General features: G+C 40.3%; 1 protein-coding gene across 2 annotated transcripts; it reads left to right on the top strand.

Annotated features, from left to right (window-relative positions):
• The first annotated feature begins 8,669 nt into the window (after positions 1–8,669).
• On the top strand, positions 8,670–20,029 carry ZDBF2 (zinc finger DBF-type containing 2). 2 transcript variants are annotated; one of them, XM_030454743.1, is made up of 6 exons: positions 8,670–8,739; positions 11,208–11,259; positions 11,792–11,843; positions 12,393–12,486; positions 13,248–13,375; positions 17,191–20,029. In XM_030454743.1, exons 1-6 carry the CDS (start codon positions 8,731–8,733, stop codon positions 20,015–20,017), a joined length of 3,162 nt encoding a protein of 1,053 aa, XP_030310603.1. In that variant the 5' UTR covers positions 8,670–8,730; the 3' UTR covers positions 20,018–20,029. The 2 variants fall into 2 exon arrangements, with proteins under 2 accessions (XP_030310603.1, XP_030310604.1); XM_030454744.1 differs by having other exon boundaries at positions 8,709–8,739; positions 13,292–13,375.

Below are 20,029 nucleotides of genomic sequence, written 5' to 3'. Positions count from 1 at the left end.
TACACAAGCATATGAGTTTTTGTAAGTGTATGTATATATCTATATATCTATTTAGATACAAGTTTGAGCAGGGTCTTTAAAAGCAGCATTTGATGTAACTCACGCAAAGTCAGCAGGGTGTTCCATTCCATGAAATCATAAATATTGGAGAATATTTAACTGTGGAATGAGGAAGGAAAATAAAAAGATACATATATTCTTTAATTATGAATAATGATACCTGGAAAAATACTATTACAAATAGCCTTTGTTTCCTATAGATTTTACTTTCATATTTGTGCCTTTCCTCATTTTCCACAAATAAACAGTAAATATTTTCTACAGGATTTTCAGACTACAGTTATTCAAATTTCATATTCACGTGACAATAAAATAAGAGATGATTCCTGCCACTCAGATAACACTCAAAATCCACTGAATTCTCAGAGGGTGTCCTAACAGTAAACCTTCTGATATATTGAGTGCTACAGATTATAGTTATTGAATAGCTAAATAGCCAACCTGACAGCAATATTTTTCCATTTTAGTCAAAGTTCTGCCTCCCATACAAAGGAATGCCAGTGTTTGGGAAAATAATCTCAGACCAAACTGCAGAGATTACAGAATTAAAAACAAGGCTACGAAAACTATAGTTGTTTCACAACATATTTCACAATCTTTATTACTGCTGTAGGGGTTAACTAACTTAGAGTTTTTCACCTCACATAAATTACCAGGAAATACAGTCACTTAGAAAAGTCTTAGAAGTGCTCAAAACAGACACCAGAATGTAGTGGTATGCATCTAATTTAGAACATATGGATTGAGTCAGATGTCTCAAAAGCTGCCCAGCCTAGGTCCAAAGAAACACAGAGCACAGAGATGAACCTGAGCTGCACCTCTTCAGGAATTAAGATGCCTTCACTCATTCAGAATCCAAGGTACCAGCACAGCTTTCCACACCTGTTCTTCCAGAGAACTAAGATGCTATCTGCCATTTAAATTATAAGATCTGGGGATTGACTCAGTCCCTAAAGCATGGAATTTTGGGGGTCATGGATTCAAGCCCTATGATAATTGCTATTATGTGAACTGCTGCATAAACTAACAGTGTTCTGTGAGTGTTTCTCTGGATAATCTCACGGTGATGAAATCAGAACTAGGCTCATCGTCTAGCACCCAGTAACTTCCTCGAAGTTGGTGTCTGTAACCTGAAACTTGTGGACCGTGGACATGAACTGTGGCAATCATTCTTTGCTTTAAGAGTCTGCTACAATAGATGAACATCTGCAGTCACAGACCAAATTAATTTAGTGGGGTTTACTATAGAGAGATAGTAATAATTTGTGTATAGGTGTATTTAGGGATAAGAGAGTAATGACTGGAGCATGATGCAAATAATATGAAATAAGGGGAAGAATGTCCTGGTTTGGGCCAGGATAGAGCTAATTTTCTGTTTTACAATTTTCCTTTCAGCTAAGTCTCTCATAAGTAGCTGCACTTGCTGAAATTAACAGCAAGTTTCTCAGTCAGTGTCTGCTTCTGTGACTGATAACACTCCATGTTTATAGTTACAGCTAGAGAATGTTATGCAGAACCAAGGCCACTGCTCAGTTCTGAGGAACATCTTATGCTTGGGAAGGAGAAAGGGAGTAAAAGGGTCCCACCTGTAACCCTCCTTTAGGGAGGAGCAGACAAGATAAATGACCAAAATTGACCAAACAGAGTATTCCATCCCATACACGTCATACTTGGTACAAATTTGAGGGATCCTGAGGGTCAAGCCCCTTCCCCTTCAGCCTTCCTTTTCACCCTTTGCCCTTCTTCACCTGGTCCTGTTTGCTTCAGCATCCTGGGAGGATTCCATCCATTTCTCTGCCTGTGGTCCTGATCCGTGCCAGCCTGAACCTGTGTGTTCCTGCCTCCAGCTCCCGACTGCTGCTGACCCCAGGAGTCCGGCCTGGATTTTTCCAGGGCTGCCCTGCAGCTTCAGAGGTGATGTGAGTGTTACTGGGGGAAATGGGAGGAATGTGGTATCATTTTTCTGTATATCTGTATACATTTAATAATTTTTCCTTTTTTATCATTACTGTTTCTTTGCAGCTGTGTAGTTCAGTTTCCAACCCATAAGTCTCTCCCTTATTTTCTCTCCTTTCTTTATCATGGAGGGGAGGGCAATTAAAAGAGAGTATCTGCCACTCAGTGAATTGCCAGCCCAGTGTTAAACTGTGACAAACTCCCAATATTTATTTATCCATTCTAGTTTTATTCCTTAAGTTGTATCACAACACACAAAAAGATTAATTTTAAATCATTTCTTGCTTTGCAATATTTTTTAGGAAGACCATGTACCCCAAATTCAGTATGAACTTGAATATGGAATTCTATATTGACTAGAATTATGGCATTTACTGTAAATGATACTTAAAAATACAATAAGGCTCTCTTCTTTTCAAAAGAAGAGATGGGAGCTTGTGGGGAAGGGAACAGCCACTCCTCCATTTCAAGATGAGAAACTATTCAAAGGGCCATAACACTTGAATGTAGTTTGGGTGCAAACCAGAATCTGAACTCTGATGACCTCAGTATTAGAAGCACAGACCATCCAAAAACGTGGGAGAGACTCCACGTTTTAGTGATGGACCAGAAAAAAGACACAATAAGCTCTGATCCAAAGAACTACTTTGTAGTAGTTACAGTATGTGAAATGCTGAAGAAAAGAATTTTTACTCAAAAATTATTTTTCTTTTAATTTTTTTCATTAATAAGCCTCTATTTTCAAACTATGAAAGACAGAAGTTTCTTTAAAAAGTTGATGGTTTTACTTATCATCATCCCAAGTTTAAAATTAAGTTTTGTCTTCGGAAGAAAAGCAAAACTTTTCTTTTTTAACCCTCTAGGTATTTTTCCTGAATAGGATAAGGAAATCTTTGTTAAAATTTTTCCCAGGGTGAAGTGCCTGTTTGCTCTTGGATGTTAGAAAATATGACTTAGTTTACTACTGTAGTTCCATTTTAAAAAATCAGATGATTTACAACAGCCAGTGCAGGACTGAAGTAGCTTGGGAATACATTTTAACCCCTCCTTAAACTGACTGCAGAACATCCAGTGAGTCAACATAATAGTAGATATATTTGGAATGCTCTAACTCCTAAAAACTACCCTACATTTTACATTCAGGATTGTCTTATATTCATCTGCATCTATTTAAAACCAGCACAGTTTGAAATTGATGGATATAAACATTTAATTAACATTAACAAACATTAAATCACTGGGAGCTTCAGAATTCTTAACAAAAGAGTCAATAACCCTCCAAGAAGCTTTGAAAAAATTACCTCTTTGTATCACTCATATTTTATTCTCAGAATAATGGGATCTAATATTTACTTTTGCAAAAAGGCCTTGCAGTTCCTACTATGACAGAATGTGAGGTAGGCTAGCAGGGAGTAATAGTTATGTACTATTTTATTATTTATATTATATATAATGTCTACTATACTTATTTAAAATATTTCAAGGCTCTCAGATTAACATCTTATTAAAAATCCAAATAATTTTGTACCATATTTATAATAACAAACCCAATGGTTTTAAATATTCTACTCAAAACATTTTGTCATGCAGATGAGAATAATGATGTTCCAAGTGTATGTATTTCAGTCGTGTTATCTGACTGTGATTAATACAAACCTATTGGTCTTTCTGTTCCCTTCATAGTTGAAAGCTGTAGAGCTGTCTTCAGCATGGGGAAATGGAATCACTTTACAACTTTTTACTACATTTTCTAGCACATACATGTCAGAAATTATCACATATTTTCAAGCAATTTGAGAATGAACTTGAATACTCAAAAACTTTACCAACTCTCAAAGGCTGATCTATTAAGTATTGCAATTTTTTTTTTTAAAGTAAATATGACACAATAGCAAATGGAATTAAGGAATTCTAAGGGACTCTTATCTTTAAAGAAAAAAAATTCCACATACAACATGGTCAAAGAATATCCTGCAATTTATAAGCAGTCACCTACATGCAGCCCCCAGACTTTCTCCTGACCTAGGCCTTCTCTTTGTGTCACTTCCCTAAAAAATATGCATAGTGATTTTAGAGACATGAACCGACAGAACAAATCATTAATACAAAAAAGAAATTATTATAAATGTAACAGTGAACTATTTGACATTTTATTGTGGAAGACATGTTCTCTGTAAGCAGAGTGTTCTTTCAGGATACAAATGGGAAAAGGGATCTAAAAATCAGTTTTCCCTTTGCATTAACTCAAGTGAATTTTATTGAGGTCCACAAGATGCCTGTTGGGACACCAAAACCACAATTTCTGCATGTTTTCTTAGGTAGAGTGTAGTTAATCTTGGACCAGTCCAGAAAGATTTCATGCAGTGTTAGAGGCATGGCATACAAACATCCCAACAACTGATTTATTTTCTTTTAGAATTTCCTGAAATGTGTTAATTTAGGCTAATGGCAAATCAAAACAATTTTTCCATTCAAAATCTGCTAGCATGCAAATTACTGCATCTGCAGAAGTTTATTAATGCTTAGAAATTTCCAGTCCTACTCATAGGATTCCAGCTGAAACTAGGCTTTGACTTGTCCATCACTGAATTAAATAATTTCCATGTTCCAAAATGACTGATTCTCTCACCTATTGTATTTAAATCTTTTATCTGCTAAGATGCCTCAACTCAGCTATCATCTCATAGTTAACTTATGCAACATAAAAGTAGAATAAAATGAGGTTCGGGGATCCTCTCAGCCTTAAAAGACACAAACATTACACTGCAAATAACAACTAAAAAGTTATATCTTTCCACCCCACCCCCCCTTTTTTTTTTTTAATAAGTTTGCCAAGTTCTGTATTCTACTCGGCAACAAAATATCACCAGGCAACTTTAGTTTTTAAGTACTTATTTTTTGGCAATAAAAACATATATCTAGGCACGTATCAAAAGAATTTTTTAAAAATAAGGCAGTTACCTCCTAAAGAAACCCTTCTCCTGCTGTTCTTCCACTTGAGGTATGTGTTCAGTTACTTGTTCAGCGTGGGTGGATGTTAAGCTCTGGTTTCATAATCACGGAACTGTGCCTTTTTACAACTGCCTCTATTTTTTTTTTAATTAATTATTCAAGACTTTTTTTCCCCCATTGCACAATCCAACCTTGCATCTGCACCTGTCTTAACACATAAAGGGCATTAATTACCTTTCTGTCTGCCCAGATTGCTTTAAAAATCCTGCTGCTTCAGCATGAGAAATACACAATAGCTGCTTCCCGTGGGAGGATAAGCGTTAAAAATCTACAATTGATGACAAAAGAACATGAACAAAGTTCACATTATTAAACCCATTTCTGAGGGGAAAAACAAAAAGACAAACCAAGACCTTTCATTTTCAGAAAAAAATCTTAAAAAAACAACGTACACCATGAATACCGAAATATTTTTAAGACCAGGAAATTAAGTTTCAACCGTGTAGTCTGCTCTTAAGGGTGTAATATAACATGTTTTGAGGGAGAAAGCAACTAGCGCAGTCGTTGAAACACAACTTATCAGAGACATCAACTTCCAAACCAGAAAAATCACAAGCGGAGCTGACAAAAAAAAAGGCGCAACATCCCGATTATGTTGCGAGCAGTTTTCCTGCGCCTTGGGCTGGAGACTTTTCGGGCTCAGTTGGCGCAGGCAGAGAGCGAGGAAAAGAACCTGCTGGAGCCGAAGGGGAGAAAGAAGGGGAGAAAGAAGGGGAGAAAGAAGGGGAGAAAGAAGGGGAGAAAGAAGGGGAGAAAGAAGGGGAGAAAGAAGGGGAGAAAGAAGGGGAGAAAGAAGGGGAGAAAGAAGGGGAGAAAGGCTTCGCCGGTCTCCGCTTCCCTCGGGTTTTGGACCCGAGACCCGGCTGCCTCCCCTCCCATAGCCCGTGGCGCCAGGAAAGGAGCGGATCCCGGGCTCAGACGGCGGCTCTGCCGCGGATCCTCTGGAGCAGGCGTGGCCGGCCCGGAACTTTTCCCCCTTAGGGAAAGTGAGAGGGAAATTGAGTGGTGGAGTCGCACCCTTTGGCCCCCCAAAGAAGTGAAGCAAGAAAAGAGGAAGCCCTGCCCCTCCTGCCATCAGGCTGATGGAGCACACCAAGTAAATGGGGGGGAAATGGAAACAGGTCCCTTACCGGAGAGGTAAAAGAATCCCCTCCCGGCTTTACTCATCACTCCCTCGGGTGCCCTTAAAGAACAGGGATGGGGCCTCGGACCCAGAGAATCGAGTAGAGAAGAGTCAAGAGGAAGAGCTGTCTGGAGGGTCTCCTGGTTGCACCCCGTCTACCAGACGGATTACAACCACAGCTATAAAGATAAAAAGCGGGGCAGTTGTATTTGGTGACTCCCTTCTGAGGGGAAGTGAGGGCCCTATATGCCCACCAGACCCATCCCACAGGGAGGTCTGCTGCCTTCCCGGGTAAGGGATATCGGAAGTAGACGCCCTGAGCTAACTCATCCCTCAGATTATTATCCACTGTTGGTAGTCCAGGCTGCCAGCCATGACATTAGTGAAAGAAGTACCAGGGCTATTAAAAAGGATTTCAAGGTGCAGGGTCGATTAGTTAATGGGACAGGAGCACAGGTGGGGTTTGCCTCAGTTCCTGCAGTAGCAGGGATGAATGAGGAGAGGACTAGGAAAACACATTTTATCAATAGGTGGCTAAAAGATTGGTGCCACTGGCAGAATTTTTCTTTTATGACCATGGGGCAAATTCCATGGTATCTTATGTCCTCAAACCAGAGGGGCTTGATCTGTGTAGCAGGGGCAAAAGGACTATAGCCTGTAAGTTGGTGGGGCTGATCAGGAGGGTTTTAAATTGGGTTTGAGGGGGGAGGGGATTGAAACCAGGCTCTCCAGAGATGAGCCTAAGGGTGGAAAGCTCAAGTTAAGAGTGAAGTCAGCAGCCCAGCTGTAGTGCATGTACACCTGGTGAGCCACTTGTATCCTCACAAGCCTATGGGACCAGATGGGATCCATCCCAGAGTGATGAGGGAGCTGGTGGAGGAGCTCTCCAAGCCACTCTCCATCATTTACCAACAGTCCTGGCTCACTGGGGAGGTCCCAGGTGATTGGAGGTTGGTGAATGTCACAGCAATCCACAAAAAGGGACGAAAGGAGGACCCAGGAAACTCTAGGCCTGTCAGCCCGACCTCAGTGCCTAGCAGGGTTATGGAGCAGATCATCCTGGGGGCAAACACACAGCACCTACAGGAGGGACAGGGGATCAGACCCAGCCAGCACGGGGTTAGGAAGGGCAGGTCCTGTCTGACCAACCTGATCTCCTTTTATGATCAGGTGACCCGACTGGTGGATGAGGAAAAGGCTGTGGATGGAGTCTACCTGGACTTCAGCAAGGCCTTTGACACCGTCTCCCACAGCATCCTCCTGAAAAAGCTGTCAGCCCACAGCTTGGACAGGAGCACCCTGTGCTGGGTTAGGAACTGCTGGAGGCCCCCAGAGTGGTGCTGAATGGTGCTGATCCAACTGGTGGCCACTCACCAGTGGTGTCTCCTAGGGATTGGTGTTGAGTCCAGTTCTGTTTATTATCTTTATAGATTATTTAGATGAGGGCATTGAGTCCACAATTAGCAAAGTTGCAGATGACACTAAGATGGGGGTGAAATGTTGATCAGCTGGAAGGCAGGAGGGCTCTGCAGAGAGACCTGGACAGGTTGGAGAGTTGGGCTGATTCCAGTGGGATGAGGTTCAACACAGCCAAGTGCCGGGTCCTGCACTTTGGCCACAACAACCCCATGGGGAGCTCCAGGCTGGGCACAGAGTGGCTGAGAGCAGCCAGGCAGAAAGGGACCTGGGAGTCTGGATTGACAGGAAGCTGAACATGAGCCAGCAGTGTGCCCAGGTGGCCAAGAAGGCCAATGGCATCCTGGCCTGTATCAGGAACAGCATGGCCAGCAGGTCCAGGGAAGGGAGTCTTCACCTGTACTCAGTGCTGGTGAGGCTGCACCACAAGTACTGTGTCCAGTTCTGGGCCCCTCAGCTCAGGAAGGAGATTGAGGTGCTGGAGCAGGTCCAGAGAAGAGCAAGGAGGCTGTGAAGGGATCCAGCACAAGTCCTGTGAGGAAGGGCTGAGGGAGCTGGGGCTGTTCAGCCTGGAGAAGAGGAGGCTCAGGGGAGACCTCATCACTCTCTACAACTCCCTGAAAGGAGGTTGGAGCCAGGGGCGGTGGTCGGTCTCTTCTCCCAGGCAGATATCAGTAAGACAAGAGGGCATGGACTTAAGCTCTGCCAGGAGAGGTTTAGGTTGGATATTAGAAAAAAACTCTTTACAGAGAGGGTGATCAGACTTTGGAATGGGCTGCCCAAGGAGGTGGTAGATTCTCAGCCCCTGGAGATTTTTAAGAAGAGACTGAACGTGGCACTCAGTGCCATGGTCTGGTAACAACAGTGATACTGGATTAAGTGTTGGACTTAAGTGTTGGATCTCAGAGGTCCTTTCCAACCCGGATAATTCTGTGATTCTGTGTGATTCTATGAACACAGGAAAGCAGGAGCCTGAGGAGGCAGGGATGCACCCTGCAGGAAGCGGGTTGTCCCGCAGGAAGCAGCGATGTAGGAAACAGCAGTTCCCGCTCTTCCCCTGCCACAGCGCAGCCTCATGCTCCGCCCCGCCGCGCCAACCCGGAGCAGGAAGTAGGGAATGGCGTCACTTGACCCCAACCTGGCACGAAAAAGCTCACGGGGGAATGATGGAGGTGACAGACGGCAGGGAGGGAGTCGGGCGGCGGGAGAGGCGGCAATGGGCGCCGCAGTGCTGGGCGGGAAGGGCAGCGGCGTTGGGGTCGGGCCGGGTCTGGTCGGGTCGGTGCTCAGCGAGAGCCCTGCGGGTGGGCGCTACGGGCTTCGGGTGCCGGCTGCGTCCCCTCAGCCCCTTGGCGGCGGGAAGCCCCTGCAGCAGGGATGGGCGCCTCGGCTGCGCGTCCCTTTAAAGCAGCCCAGACCCTGCCTGTCCCGGCTACCGGCGGGGCTGGGAGCTGCCTGCGGCTCCGCCCGGAGCGGTGGCGGCCGGGCAGTGGGATGGGGCGAGGGGAGGAGGGGGAACACGCCGCTGTCAAGGGGGGAACGGGACCCGGAGCTGTGGCGTGTGGGGATGGGACAAAAGCTGCTCCTGGAACCGCCTCGCTTCTCTTGTTAATGCTGTTGGAAGAGAGAACTTTGTTTAAGGCAATGGTCCCCTTGTTTTTCCTCTGTCTTTCCAGCACAGACCTTCTTAGGTGAAGAGAAATTAGAAGGGAGATGGTTTTGGGGATGGTATTTTGATTGGCATTTCTATCCCTTTATAGCTAACTTGTTGCTGTACAAGAGTGACGCTGTCTGGAGAGTTTCTTTGGTACCCTTGACACTCCCATACTACCAGAATGCACCACTGATTTTTTACATATGTACATTTCATGCCTTGGTTGCCTCTTTATGGTTTTCTAATGTTAAATTGGACTGTCTAAGGTTGCTGTAGACAGAGTACTCTCATAAAACTAAAAATAAGCCATGTTGTTAGAGACAGCTGGTTAGAAATTTACCATATCAAACATTTCTGTGAGTAGGCATTTGCTTTTAGGTTTGTTAGCATTTACAGCATTTGCAACATTTACAACTAAAGCTTGTACATTTATAATTTACTCTTTAAATCCAGCAGTTTAAGATATTTACACTTGGAAGCATCTTAACTAAGCTAGAATTTTGCAGACTTTGCATGGACATCTGTAGTTTCTTCTTTTGATAAAGCAAGGATTGCAGTTAGGCTGTCTGGATTTTGACAAGTAAGTCACCTACATAGCAGATTTCCTTTATATTAATAAACTGTGGCTTAAGCTTGACTTCAGATGGTAAGCAAGGTCTAGTTTGAGTTCAGACTTTTTTTCTTTGTCTTGTACACTGATGTTCTTATAAAACATTGACAGAAAGAAAATAGGTTTTCCTTTCTTGTCAGCTTTGTATGTAAGTGTCTCTGAGAGATGCTCCTGTGATGTCAGTTTTTTAATCTTGGTTACTGAGCAGTAGCCAGGCTTTTACAGGTTTTACCTATCATGCCCCTCCTCTAGTGATAAAATCTGGTCCATCAGATCATCCTGAACTGGAGAAAGATGATAAAGAGATCCAGACTGGAGTAACTCAGTATGGTTATTTTCAGAGTCCTGTGCTATTTAAATTTACTATGCTCCTAGTTCAGTTTAAACGTTTATGACTCTGTCTCAACCTACTTGCAGAACTGTATTGAAGGGAACTTTCAGTAGTGCATCACTGTTGAAATTATTCATTGAAATAAGGAAGTAAGGAATCATCGTAGTAGTTATGCCCCAACATGAGTAGGGCATAGTCTGGGAAAGAGCAAAACAGATTTAAAGAAAACAGAGCACACAGCTGTCAAGCCTATTAGTATGCAGCGTTATAAAGAAGCATCTTTTCTAAATTGACAAGACAGGAAAGGAATGATTAGTGTATAATGAGTTTATAAAGGATGAAAGTGCTTGATGTGAAATTTTGTCATCACACCATCATATAAATGTTAAGCCAAGAGCATATCTATCATCTGGTTAAGTCCCAAGTTTTGAGACAGGATGTGATACTTTTACTGTGTTGCTGGTGATAGTGATTATGCAAATTATTGTGGCCTTTCTGTTTTCTGGTGTGTAATGCTGATGATAATACTTCACTGAGTATATTATAATTAATTTATGAAATACTTTGAACATCCAATTTATTGTGAAATTTCCAGTTAATGTATTACTGCAATATCTAAGTAGTTCATGTAACATAAGCAAAACAAAATGTTGTTTTTCTGACCAAGTTAATGAATGATGCTCAAAATAGATTCATTTTTATTTGGTTAATATTGAAGATTTTGTTTTCAATTTTTATTAAAGGGTAAATCAAGTAATTAGATGAATTTGATAGAGTATAAGCTATTCATCGATATAGTATTTGAATTCATTAATTAGACCAGAAATTAGGCCCTTCTATCAGAACTAACATCAGAACAACATTTTTACATATTAGTAAAGCAAAAATTTACCTTTACAATGCAACTTTGTTTAAGTGAAGTCTTCCTCTGTAACTGAAACAATGTAGTGCTTCTGGATAGCTTGGAGTTTGGGCTGAAGGATGAACTCAAGATGGGTTATTTTAAATTTTTCATTCTCAGTTATTTTTTTTTTTTTACTTACAGATGTTTGACAGAATCAAAGCATCTGGTGAAGCTTCTGCATCTTTGGCACTGGGTGAGAAGTTTAAAAGACATGTTTTTGTTGAAGTTATTCCTTTTTTAATTAACAGTAGCAGTATTAGTTCACCTGGTAGTTTCAAATTTATACTTTCATTATGGAACTTAGATCAAAGAAATTACTTATGAATCATCTACGGAGTTTCAATGCAGATGTAGTTTATTTGTCCTGTAATATGCTGTTCAAGACATACTGCATTTTATCTCAGTGGTCACAGATGCAGCAGTGTAATGTAGATTGCCTGGTCTTGATCCCAGACAAACCAGTAGAAAAATTATCTTAACCTCAGCTGTGAAAGACTAAAGCTTTTTTTATGAGGCTCTTAAAGGAGATTTGAGGACAAAAGGATCTCACTCTCCATGCTTTCTTGAACTTTCTGAACTTTTAATCTTCCTTTAAAATAGTTGTTTTGATAAATGCAGTGCAAGAGAAGTAACTAACTGCAGATAAAACTCTATTCCATCTCTTTGATACTCTGTTTTGATTTGGACGTTTGTTGTTTTGTTTGGTTTGGTTTTATTTTCTGTAGGAATTAAAAGACATGGTTTTGAAGGCTCTGTGCAACAGGACAGCAATAACAGGTAAGTTAGGTGATTTGACTGGCATCTAGCTTACCACTTACACAGACAAAACTAGGAATAATCTGGTTTTCAGCCTTATTTTGTGTAATGGATGACAGTGATTCATTCTAGATCAAGTCTGTGGGTTCTTTTTATCTTGTACCCATACACTGTTAAAAACCATGGGGAACATGCATTGTAATGCCCAAAGTTCATGTGTTGATTTCAAGATTTTTGTCTTTTAATTTCAAATCGCTAAAAGTAATAAGAATGAAAAGATGACTTTGCCTTTTTCTGGGGAGAGAGTTCTCTTCAAGTGAAATTAATATTTTGTTAGCTGTGCTTTCAACCTGTTATCCTTTGGTCTGCATTTAGGAAAAATTTTCTTCAGTGGGATATCATTAGCATTCTGAAATAGAAATGCTCACCTTGTGAGTTTGTTCTAGATCTTCAGTAAGATAGTACTTAGAATTTCCATGTTAAAAAACTGAATTAACCCAACATTTCTTTTTTTTTTTTTTTTTTTTTTAATTTGGTAATATTACCTGCTTCTTTATCTTTACACACAAGAGGGCAAGAACATCTTGGGTCTGGAGTATCCATTGTGCAAAAGAGACGAGGATACTGCAGCTGTTGCCACATACACTACAGTAGTCTGGAACAGGTGAGAAGGCTTCTGCATACTTCAGATAGTGAGAAGTACCAAAAGATTTTATCAGCTTAGAAAATATCAGTCTCTACACAGAGCAACCAATACTGAATGAAAAATAATAAACTTATGAATTGTACAATGTACTGACTGAGAAGAAGATACCCTTTTTGTCTGTTCCTATTAAAAAGATGCTGGTGGAGTGGCGTGGCTACTGCAGTCTGCTTTTCTGAGGTGGCAATGTGTATTTCTGTGGCTTTAATTGTGAGATCTCTTTGTTGTAAAATATGAGGGTTAATATGTTAGATATCAAGACTGAAGACATTTGATCAACTATTTTCTGTTCTTTGTCAGTCTCCTGTCTTTTAGACTTACAAAACTAGAAAGCAGAAGTCTATCGTTTTGTGCATATGAAAATTCTCCTTAATTTGTGTAAATTACAGGATGTTCACTCATACAGAGTTCAAGAATATTTCAATAGTAATACATAGATGCAATTAGAGGATATGTACTAGTTACAAGAGGTTTGTGAGAAGCAGTCAGAGCTACTTAACTTAGGTTCTAACTCAGAAAGATGTACATTTTAGTATTACCTGGGACTCCCTAAGCATGCTTAAAAACCTAATTGAATCAAGACTTAAAGTAGAAAAGCCTGAAGAGTCTTGTTTTTATTCAAATATTTTCCTAACAATGTTTAACCTGAGTACTAATTTTTTGAACTGGGCCAGTGTGTTAATAGCAGTGTTACATTGGTCATCTGTTTTATCTTTCACCAGCATATTTTCAGCTCTCAGCACAGACATTTTACCACTTACTGCAGGAATCGTCTGGGCACCAGTAGCCTGATGGAGCGTTTCCTGAAAGATGTTTTACAGCATCATCCCCACAGATACCACGACAACAGGTACAATATATATAGCTGGCTATTTTTAAAAAAAAAAAGATGTGTTTGTAGAATATATCTGCTAGAGTTCTTACTTCTGATACAATGCTGAGCTATAAATTTTGCCCGTTTGAGGTGGAACTTTTTCTTTGAAGACAGTTCAGAAGGGAGTATATTTAGAAGGGTAATTTTTAGCAAAACTGTCAGAAGTTCCTCACAGTGAAGAACTGTAGTCCCTCTACCTCAGAGACATTTACTTGTGAGTAATTTTTGAAAATTGAATATAGGCTACTGAGTGAGCTAGAAGCCTAAGAATTTTCTATAGCTTATCCATACCAAATCCATTCAGTCCTATATTCAGTCTTCCAGCAGCATCCAGTTGCCAAGTAGCTCATGTAGTGGTGGAAGGGCTCTGAAGTGAGAAAGTTAAAAGATTATTACTGCTAACATTGGCCGTTTAGGTCTAATTTTGAATTGTAAGAATTTGGAAGTTCAAACACAGGTGCTCTTATCTCAGAAGAGGTGGACAAGAATGCATTCAGCAGTAGGACACAGTAGTGCAGCTGACAGGCACTGTTTGATTGATGCATTTGATTACATTGAATTCATGTGATAGTAGAAATAATCCTCTCTTTTAATGGTTCTTTATGTCCAGTTTATCCTTTTGGCTTAGTCTGTCAAATAAGCCTTAATCTGAACACTGATGAGTTCTATCGCCTTTTCTTGGATAACCAGCATTCTGTTGTATCATAAAAGATGATACACCTTTGACTGATAAAAACATTGCATTTTGGAGTACACAAGGAATGTTGCAGCTTGTGTATAAAATTTTTTTCATTTTCTTTTCAAGTAATGTGTTGAGCAGAGAGGAGTTACATATTGCTCTTGGTGAATCAGTGTGGCTTGCTAGGTTCATGTGTGTCCTAGGTTTTATCACTTGTTTATCAAAATTTGACTGAATATCCCTATTGTGTTCCTTAAATTATTCAGAGGACTCTTCAAGCACTTCCTTGTAATTTGAAAATTTTAATATTTTTCAAAAATATTGGAAGGGGCAAGTGAGTCATAAAACCTAGCCTGAAGTGGAGGGCATTCCCTTTCCAAATGCATTACCCAGAATAAAACCAAGATCTGTGGCAGGTATCAACTAAACATCTTTCACTGTAAGGAGGAAAGACAATTTTTTATGTCAGTTTTTGTTTTGTTATTTCTTTTGACCAAGACAACCATGTCTCCTGTAAGATTCCTTCTTCTGCTATATGGCAGCAATGCCAGCCAACACGTCAGTTTCCTTACTTTCACTTATATTGTGTATTATTACAATATATAAGCATATATGCATTTACACATACTTCACTCCTACATACACACACTCCCCCCCACAGCTTTTACAGACATGGGTACATGTGTGTCTTTGCATGTGCTTTTGAATACTGTATAAAATTATAACAGATTTGATAGGCATGGTGGCCTTTATCTTCTAACTTCTGGAAGGTAAACAAGGGTAAACTTATGCAACCTGTATTTTCAGCATTTAGTGTTTTGTCTCAAGAAAAACCTGGACTCACCCTTACCGTAGGTAGTGAGTCTGGAATTACATATTTTTTGGGGTTGTGTGTTCTTAAAACTTACACCATTAATATGAATCAAGTGTTGGTAGTTATTATTTCATATGTGCCTCACTTCAGTGAAGTGTAGTATGGGCAGTGCTTCAGTCTCTGCACTATGAAATACCTTGTGAAACTTTGTCTTCTGATAACTTCAATTTCCATGCTGTTTTGCATAGAAAAGTTGTTCTGTTCATGAATGTTAGTGGCCCTGTAGTTCTCCTCACATGACCTCAGCACTCATGATCCTTAGTACTCAGTGAAGTAATCTGGGAGCTGTTAGTAGTTACTTTTGAGAGGCCATGAAGAATGTATGATATTTCAGGAGAACAGGGAAAAAACAAATGTAGTGATTGTCAATTATAAGTAGGGGCAAAGAGAAGATCTGCTTCCAGACTTTGCTTCAATTCCAGTATTTCCCTAAAAACTGAATTATTATGCAAACTGCATAAAAGAATCTAGAAGACAATGAAGGGATGAGTAATGGTTACTGCTGATTTGGTCAAGAAAAAAAAGACACATCAGGCCATCCTGATTTCTTTCTTTGACAGGGTAAGAAGGTCTTTGACAGACCTCATCAATAGAGGAAATTTATCTTGTCATATCTATCATGCCATCACTTAAAAGCCTAGCACTGGCATGTTCATGTATGAGGTTTATAAGCAAGCCAAGGAAAACATGATTGGAGGTTAAATAATGATGACATGAATATGTAGCTGGCTGGAAAACTGTTTTCCTAATTGATAGTGGCTTAGAGAGGGAGCAAACAAAATCTAATGGTGGATCATGAGCCTCATCATTGAGCCCTCTCTTGAGGTTTGAAATGGTTTCTTTCAAATGAGTTACTGGGGTGTGGGGATATGTTAGGGAGTTTTATCTCTTTGTTTTGCTTGTGATCCTATGAAGTAAGTAAGCTTTTCTGGACTAAATCTTGTTATCTGTAGTTCAAATGTCAGTTTTCAATAAAATTGTTCTTTGAAACATTGGCCAAACCTGTGCTATTTTTTCAACCATAATAATTTTTCAAGCAGAAAATTCTTTTATCTGTCATGTCTGAGTGAAGGGCTGACACACAGCTTTATTCAAATAAGTGCTCTTGAGATAGTTCCTCAGTGTGGAGTACCTAGTGAGAAATAATTACTACAAGTTTGCTTGGTATCAGCTGGCTTTATTAATGACTCATGTCTGCATCCTTCAAGGACTTATGCACATGTTGATTATTTATTAAGCATTGCCAGTTCTGTTTGCTCCTGAGAGATTTTAAACTTTCAATAAAGGTGGATGCTATATGTTTATAAGAAAGGAAATGACTGTAGAATAAAATATATTTACAGTGCTTCTGTTACCAGATGAATGCACTATAACAGACACATAACTGTCTGCTATTTGTGAAAGTCAGCATCTATTTGGGTCTCACAAGGTCTGGTTTTATCAGGTCTGGTTTTAACTTTCAGATGAAGAATAATATTCTGTGTCAAGTTATATTTACTTTTTTTAAAAAATACCTTGTTTGATTTGCCAAGCTGTTACATATTGAAGCCTTATCATTCCATGTGTCTGTTCTGTGAATTCTGCAGAACATAAACACTTGTATTTGAGGCAGTCCTAAAGACAAAACTGCCAGTTACAGAATATATACAAATCTGCTGTTGTCACCTTGAGGCTGGACAATCATAATTTGGCTTCTTATAGAAATGGGTCAGAAGCTGTGGTATGTGTGTGAGAAACAGTAAACGTGGGATTCCTTGTCAAAATGTGTGGAGTTTGTATCAGGCAGCCACATCTTGTAGGGGAAGGAGCATTTTTACTCGATAGTATTTTTTTTACTGTGCTGTATTATTATGTTCCATTTTGCTACAAAAGCTCAATATTAATTAATGATAATTTTACTGATGAAATAACCTCTTTATAAGATCACAGCTTCAAACAAAGCTTTGAGAGCTTTGCTCTCTTTATAAAATGATTTGAATGTATTTTTGGCCATTGTTAATTGGTGGGTTCATAAGTGGCTAACAAGCTAATGCCTGAATTGTTCTCTTTAGGTCTGTGGAACATTCACCCCTCCACCGTTTTTTGGAATGGAGTATCTGTGCTAAAGTAACAGAGATGGTGTCTTGAATTTGTTCATTAGGTGTGATCCACTCTAGGTTATTGCTCTTTTAAAAAAAAAATCTTCAGCATATTTACAGTATTTATATAAGGTGTTTTTTTGTTTTTTCTTCCCTTTAGGCCAAGCTATGATGACATGCCACTCCCCATGACTCAAGAGGCTGCTAGAATTGCTTGCCCATCCTTAGATGAGAGGGAGAAAAAGAAGAACAGAGATGGACAGGAAATTTCCAGGAAAGAGCAGGAGTCTGGGGAAGTACTCTCTTCTACTCCGTGCCTGTCTCACGAGGGCACAAAGAAAGCTTCTGCAACACAAGCATGTATTAAAAAAAAAGGAGGCCGGCAAGATGTTATAAGAATATCTCAGCAGCCTACAGGCATTTGTAGCAAAGAGAAATGGGATACCCTGAAAGATGCTCAAACTGCAAATCATAGCCACAAAGGCCAGTTTACAGCTGTAAGCCCTGTACCTCAGCATTTTTCTGTCAGTCCTTTAACCCACAGTTCTGTTAATCCTAAAACAGAAAAAAATGTTAGGAATTTGGCAGCAGCAAGTAGGAGGCCATATGGTGGATGTGATAAAAAAGGGACAGAAGTGTGCAACAGCAATGTGTTACTGAACCCATGCCTGAATCCTGCCCTGCCACTGAATCACCCAAAATGCCCTTCGGGTTCGCATCAGAATCTTACGTGCAGCCACAGCAGTTCTGTATCTATTACCTCAGGTCAGTCCCTCTCAAAACGAGGTGGTGTGCAAACTCAGGATGAAACGTGGGTGTCTGATACCCATCTCAGGGATACTGTGGGTATCAGCAGCTCCTTACGCCTTGGGACAACCCCACAATTAGCAAGATGCAAAAATATGAAGATGAATAGAAATGATGAAAGTTCAGTGGATGAAACTATTGAAGATGTTATTTTGAAATACTGTCACGGAGCTGCATCTGAAGAAATATACTGCAAAGAAGAGAATAATCCTTGTTTAACTTTTTCATCACTTCTTAACCATGCTCATTTAGAGGGTTCTGAAATGAGTTTTGACTGTGATGCACCTATTAATTCACAAACAGACTTACCCAAGGCAGCTGCAACGGATATAGAATACCTGAAAGAGGTGCAAATAAGTTTGCAAGATAAAGACTATCAAACACAACTCTGTTCTGTTTTAAAAAGTGAGTCAGGAGAGAAAACGGAAGCAGCGAAACAGGATTTCTTCGTTCGTACTGAAGAACCAGTCCTTCCAGCTCTGCCTCATGTGCCTCCTTCTTTTGTGGGAAAGACTTGGTCTCAAATAATGTATGAAGATGATATAAAAATTGAAGAACTTGTGCGTGATTTCAGGGAAGGTCGTTTTCACTGCTACTTTGACAGTGAATCCTCAGCCAACCGTACATGGAAGAGAATGAAGAAAAAACCTCAGAATCATGAAAAAAAGAAAAATATTGTTGAGGGCAATAGAACAGAAAGTGCATCAATTAAACCACTGCCAGAATTTAACGATGCTTTAGGTGGTGACTCTGATTTTGGTAACCCATCTTTAGCCTCGGATACACTGTGCAGCCCACAGATTCTCAAAATGCCTCGGAAAAGGACATGGCGCCTGGCTTCAAGATGCCAGGTGGTTAAAGTTAGCCATGGCACCCAGACAAGTCTGTTGAACTACCCTGTAGCAAAAAGAAAGATGTCTAGAAGAGAATCTAATCCAGCTGATCAGAAAGCAAGCATTGTGTGGCCAGAAAATGAAAAAACTCCAAACATGAAAACTAGACTATGTGCCCTTAAACTTCCTGAGTCCTATAGCAAGATTATGAGTCCCATACAGCCCAAGACAGTGGTGTATGTACTTTCATGCCCAGAGATCAAACCTAAAGGTAAACCTATAGATACTCCCCAAATGAGAAAAAACCGGAGCTCTACAGATAGCAAAGACTCTGTGAGGTACAAATACAAACAGTGTTCTTTTAAGTATTACGACCCACTGACCAATCGAATCCTCAAAACTCCACCAAAGAGCACAATTGGAGAAAAAGTCAAAAAGAACTCCCATGTTCGACAGCTTTTCAAAAGTCTCAGCTTGGATGCAAACAAGAGGAAAGAAGCAGATGCACAAAGAGAAAGCATGCCATCCAAGTCACTTGATTGGTCAGACTTCTGTAGCTCAGCTTCAGCATCTTTCTTAACAGATCCAGGGAAAGGGAATGATGCAGCCTCAAGTCAAAAAGCAGATGGATCTTCTCTTTGCACAGAAAAAACAGATCATCTGGTATCTGGTCACTCTGAGAACTTTTTTAAACACCTGACCATTTCACCTTTGAACTCGCACCAGTCTATGGTAGAAGGAGATTATAGATTAACTCCATTTAGCAGTAAAGTTGTCAAAAATCCTCTAACCTTCCTCAAGAGTGAGCGGCTAGAGAGGGAGAATCCAAAGGCAATATGCAAGAGGAAAGAAGGCACTAATAAAGAATCTTTTTTTTCCAGAAAGGCTGCAGGAGCTATGTCTGTCAGATGTACAGGAAGGAGAGGAAACAGAGTTACCACAGGCAAACAAACATCCAGAACTACAAAACAGCAAAAAGAGGGGAAAAGTAGGAAATGCTGTCCTCATTCCCAGAAATCATCTGTTTTCTCCATCCGTAGGTGCCAGACAAGGAAAACTACGGTAGGAAAGCACCTTAAGAAAGAAAAGCCTGATGCTAAAAAATTGATGGTGAGGAAAAAACCAAAAAGGACCTTTCTGAACTCAACAGCTGTCACTGGGATTCTTGATAAGAGGCAGAAAGTCACATCAGAATCTTTCCCCAAGGAGCCAGAGGGAGCTTCTAAAGTCAGGAACTGGGAAGTAAGCGGAGATCAGAGTCACCCTGGTACTGTGAACCAACCTTCTAGAAGTACTTCTACTGTACCATTACTTCAAAAATGTCTTGTTCTACCAGGTGAGAGTTAGGTACCAAAAGAA

This window comes from Calypte anna, chromosome 7 (assembly GCF_003957555.1).
Source record: "Calypte anna isolate BGI_N300 chromosome 7, bCalAnn1_v1.p, whole genome shotgun sequence".
Lineage (NCBI taxonomy): Eukaryota > Metazoa > Chordata > Aves > Apodiformes > Trochilidae > Calypte > Calypte anna.
This window is presented reverse-complemented; position numbering and strand designations above follow the sequence as displayed.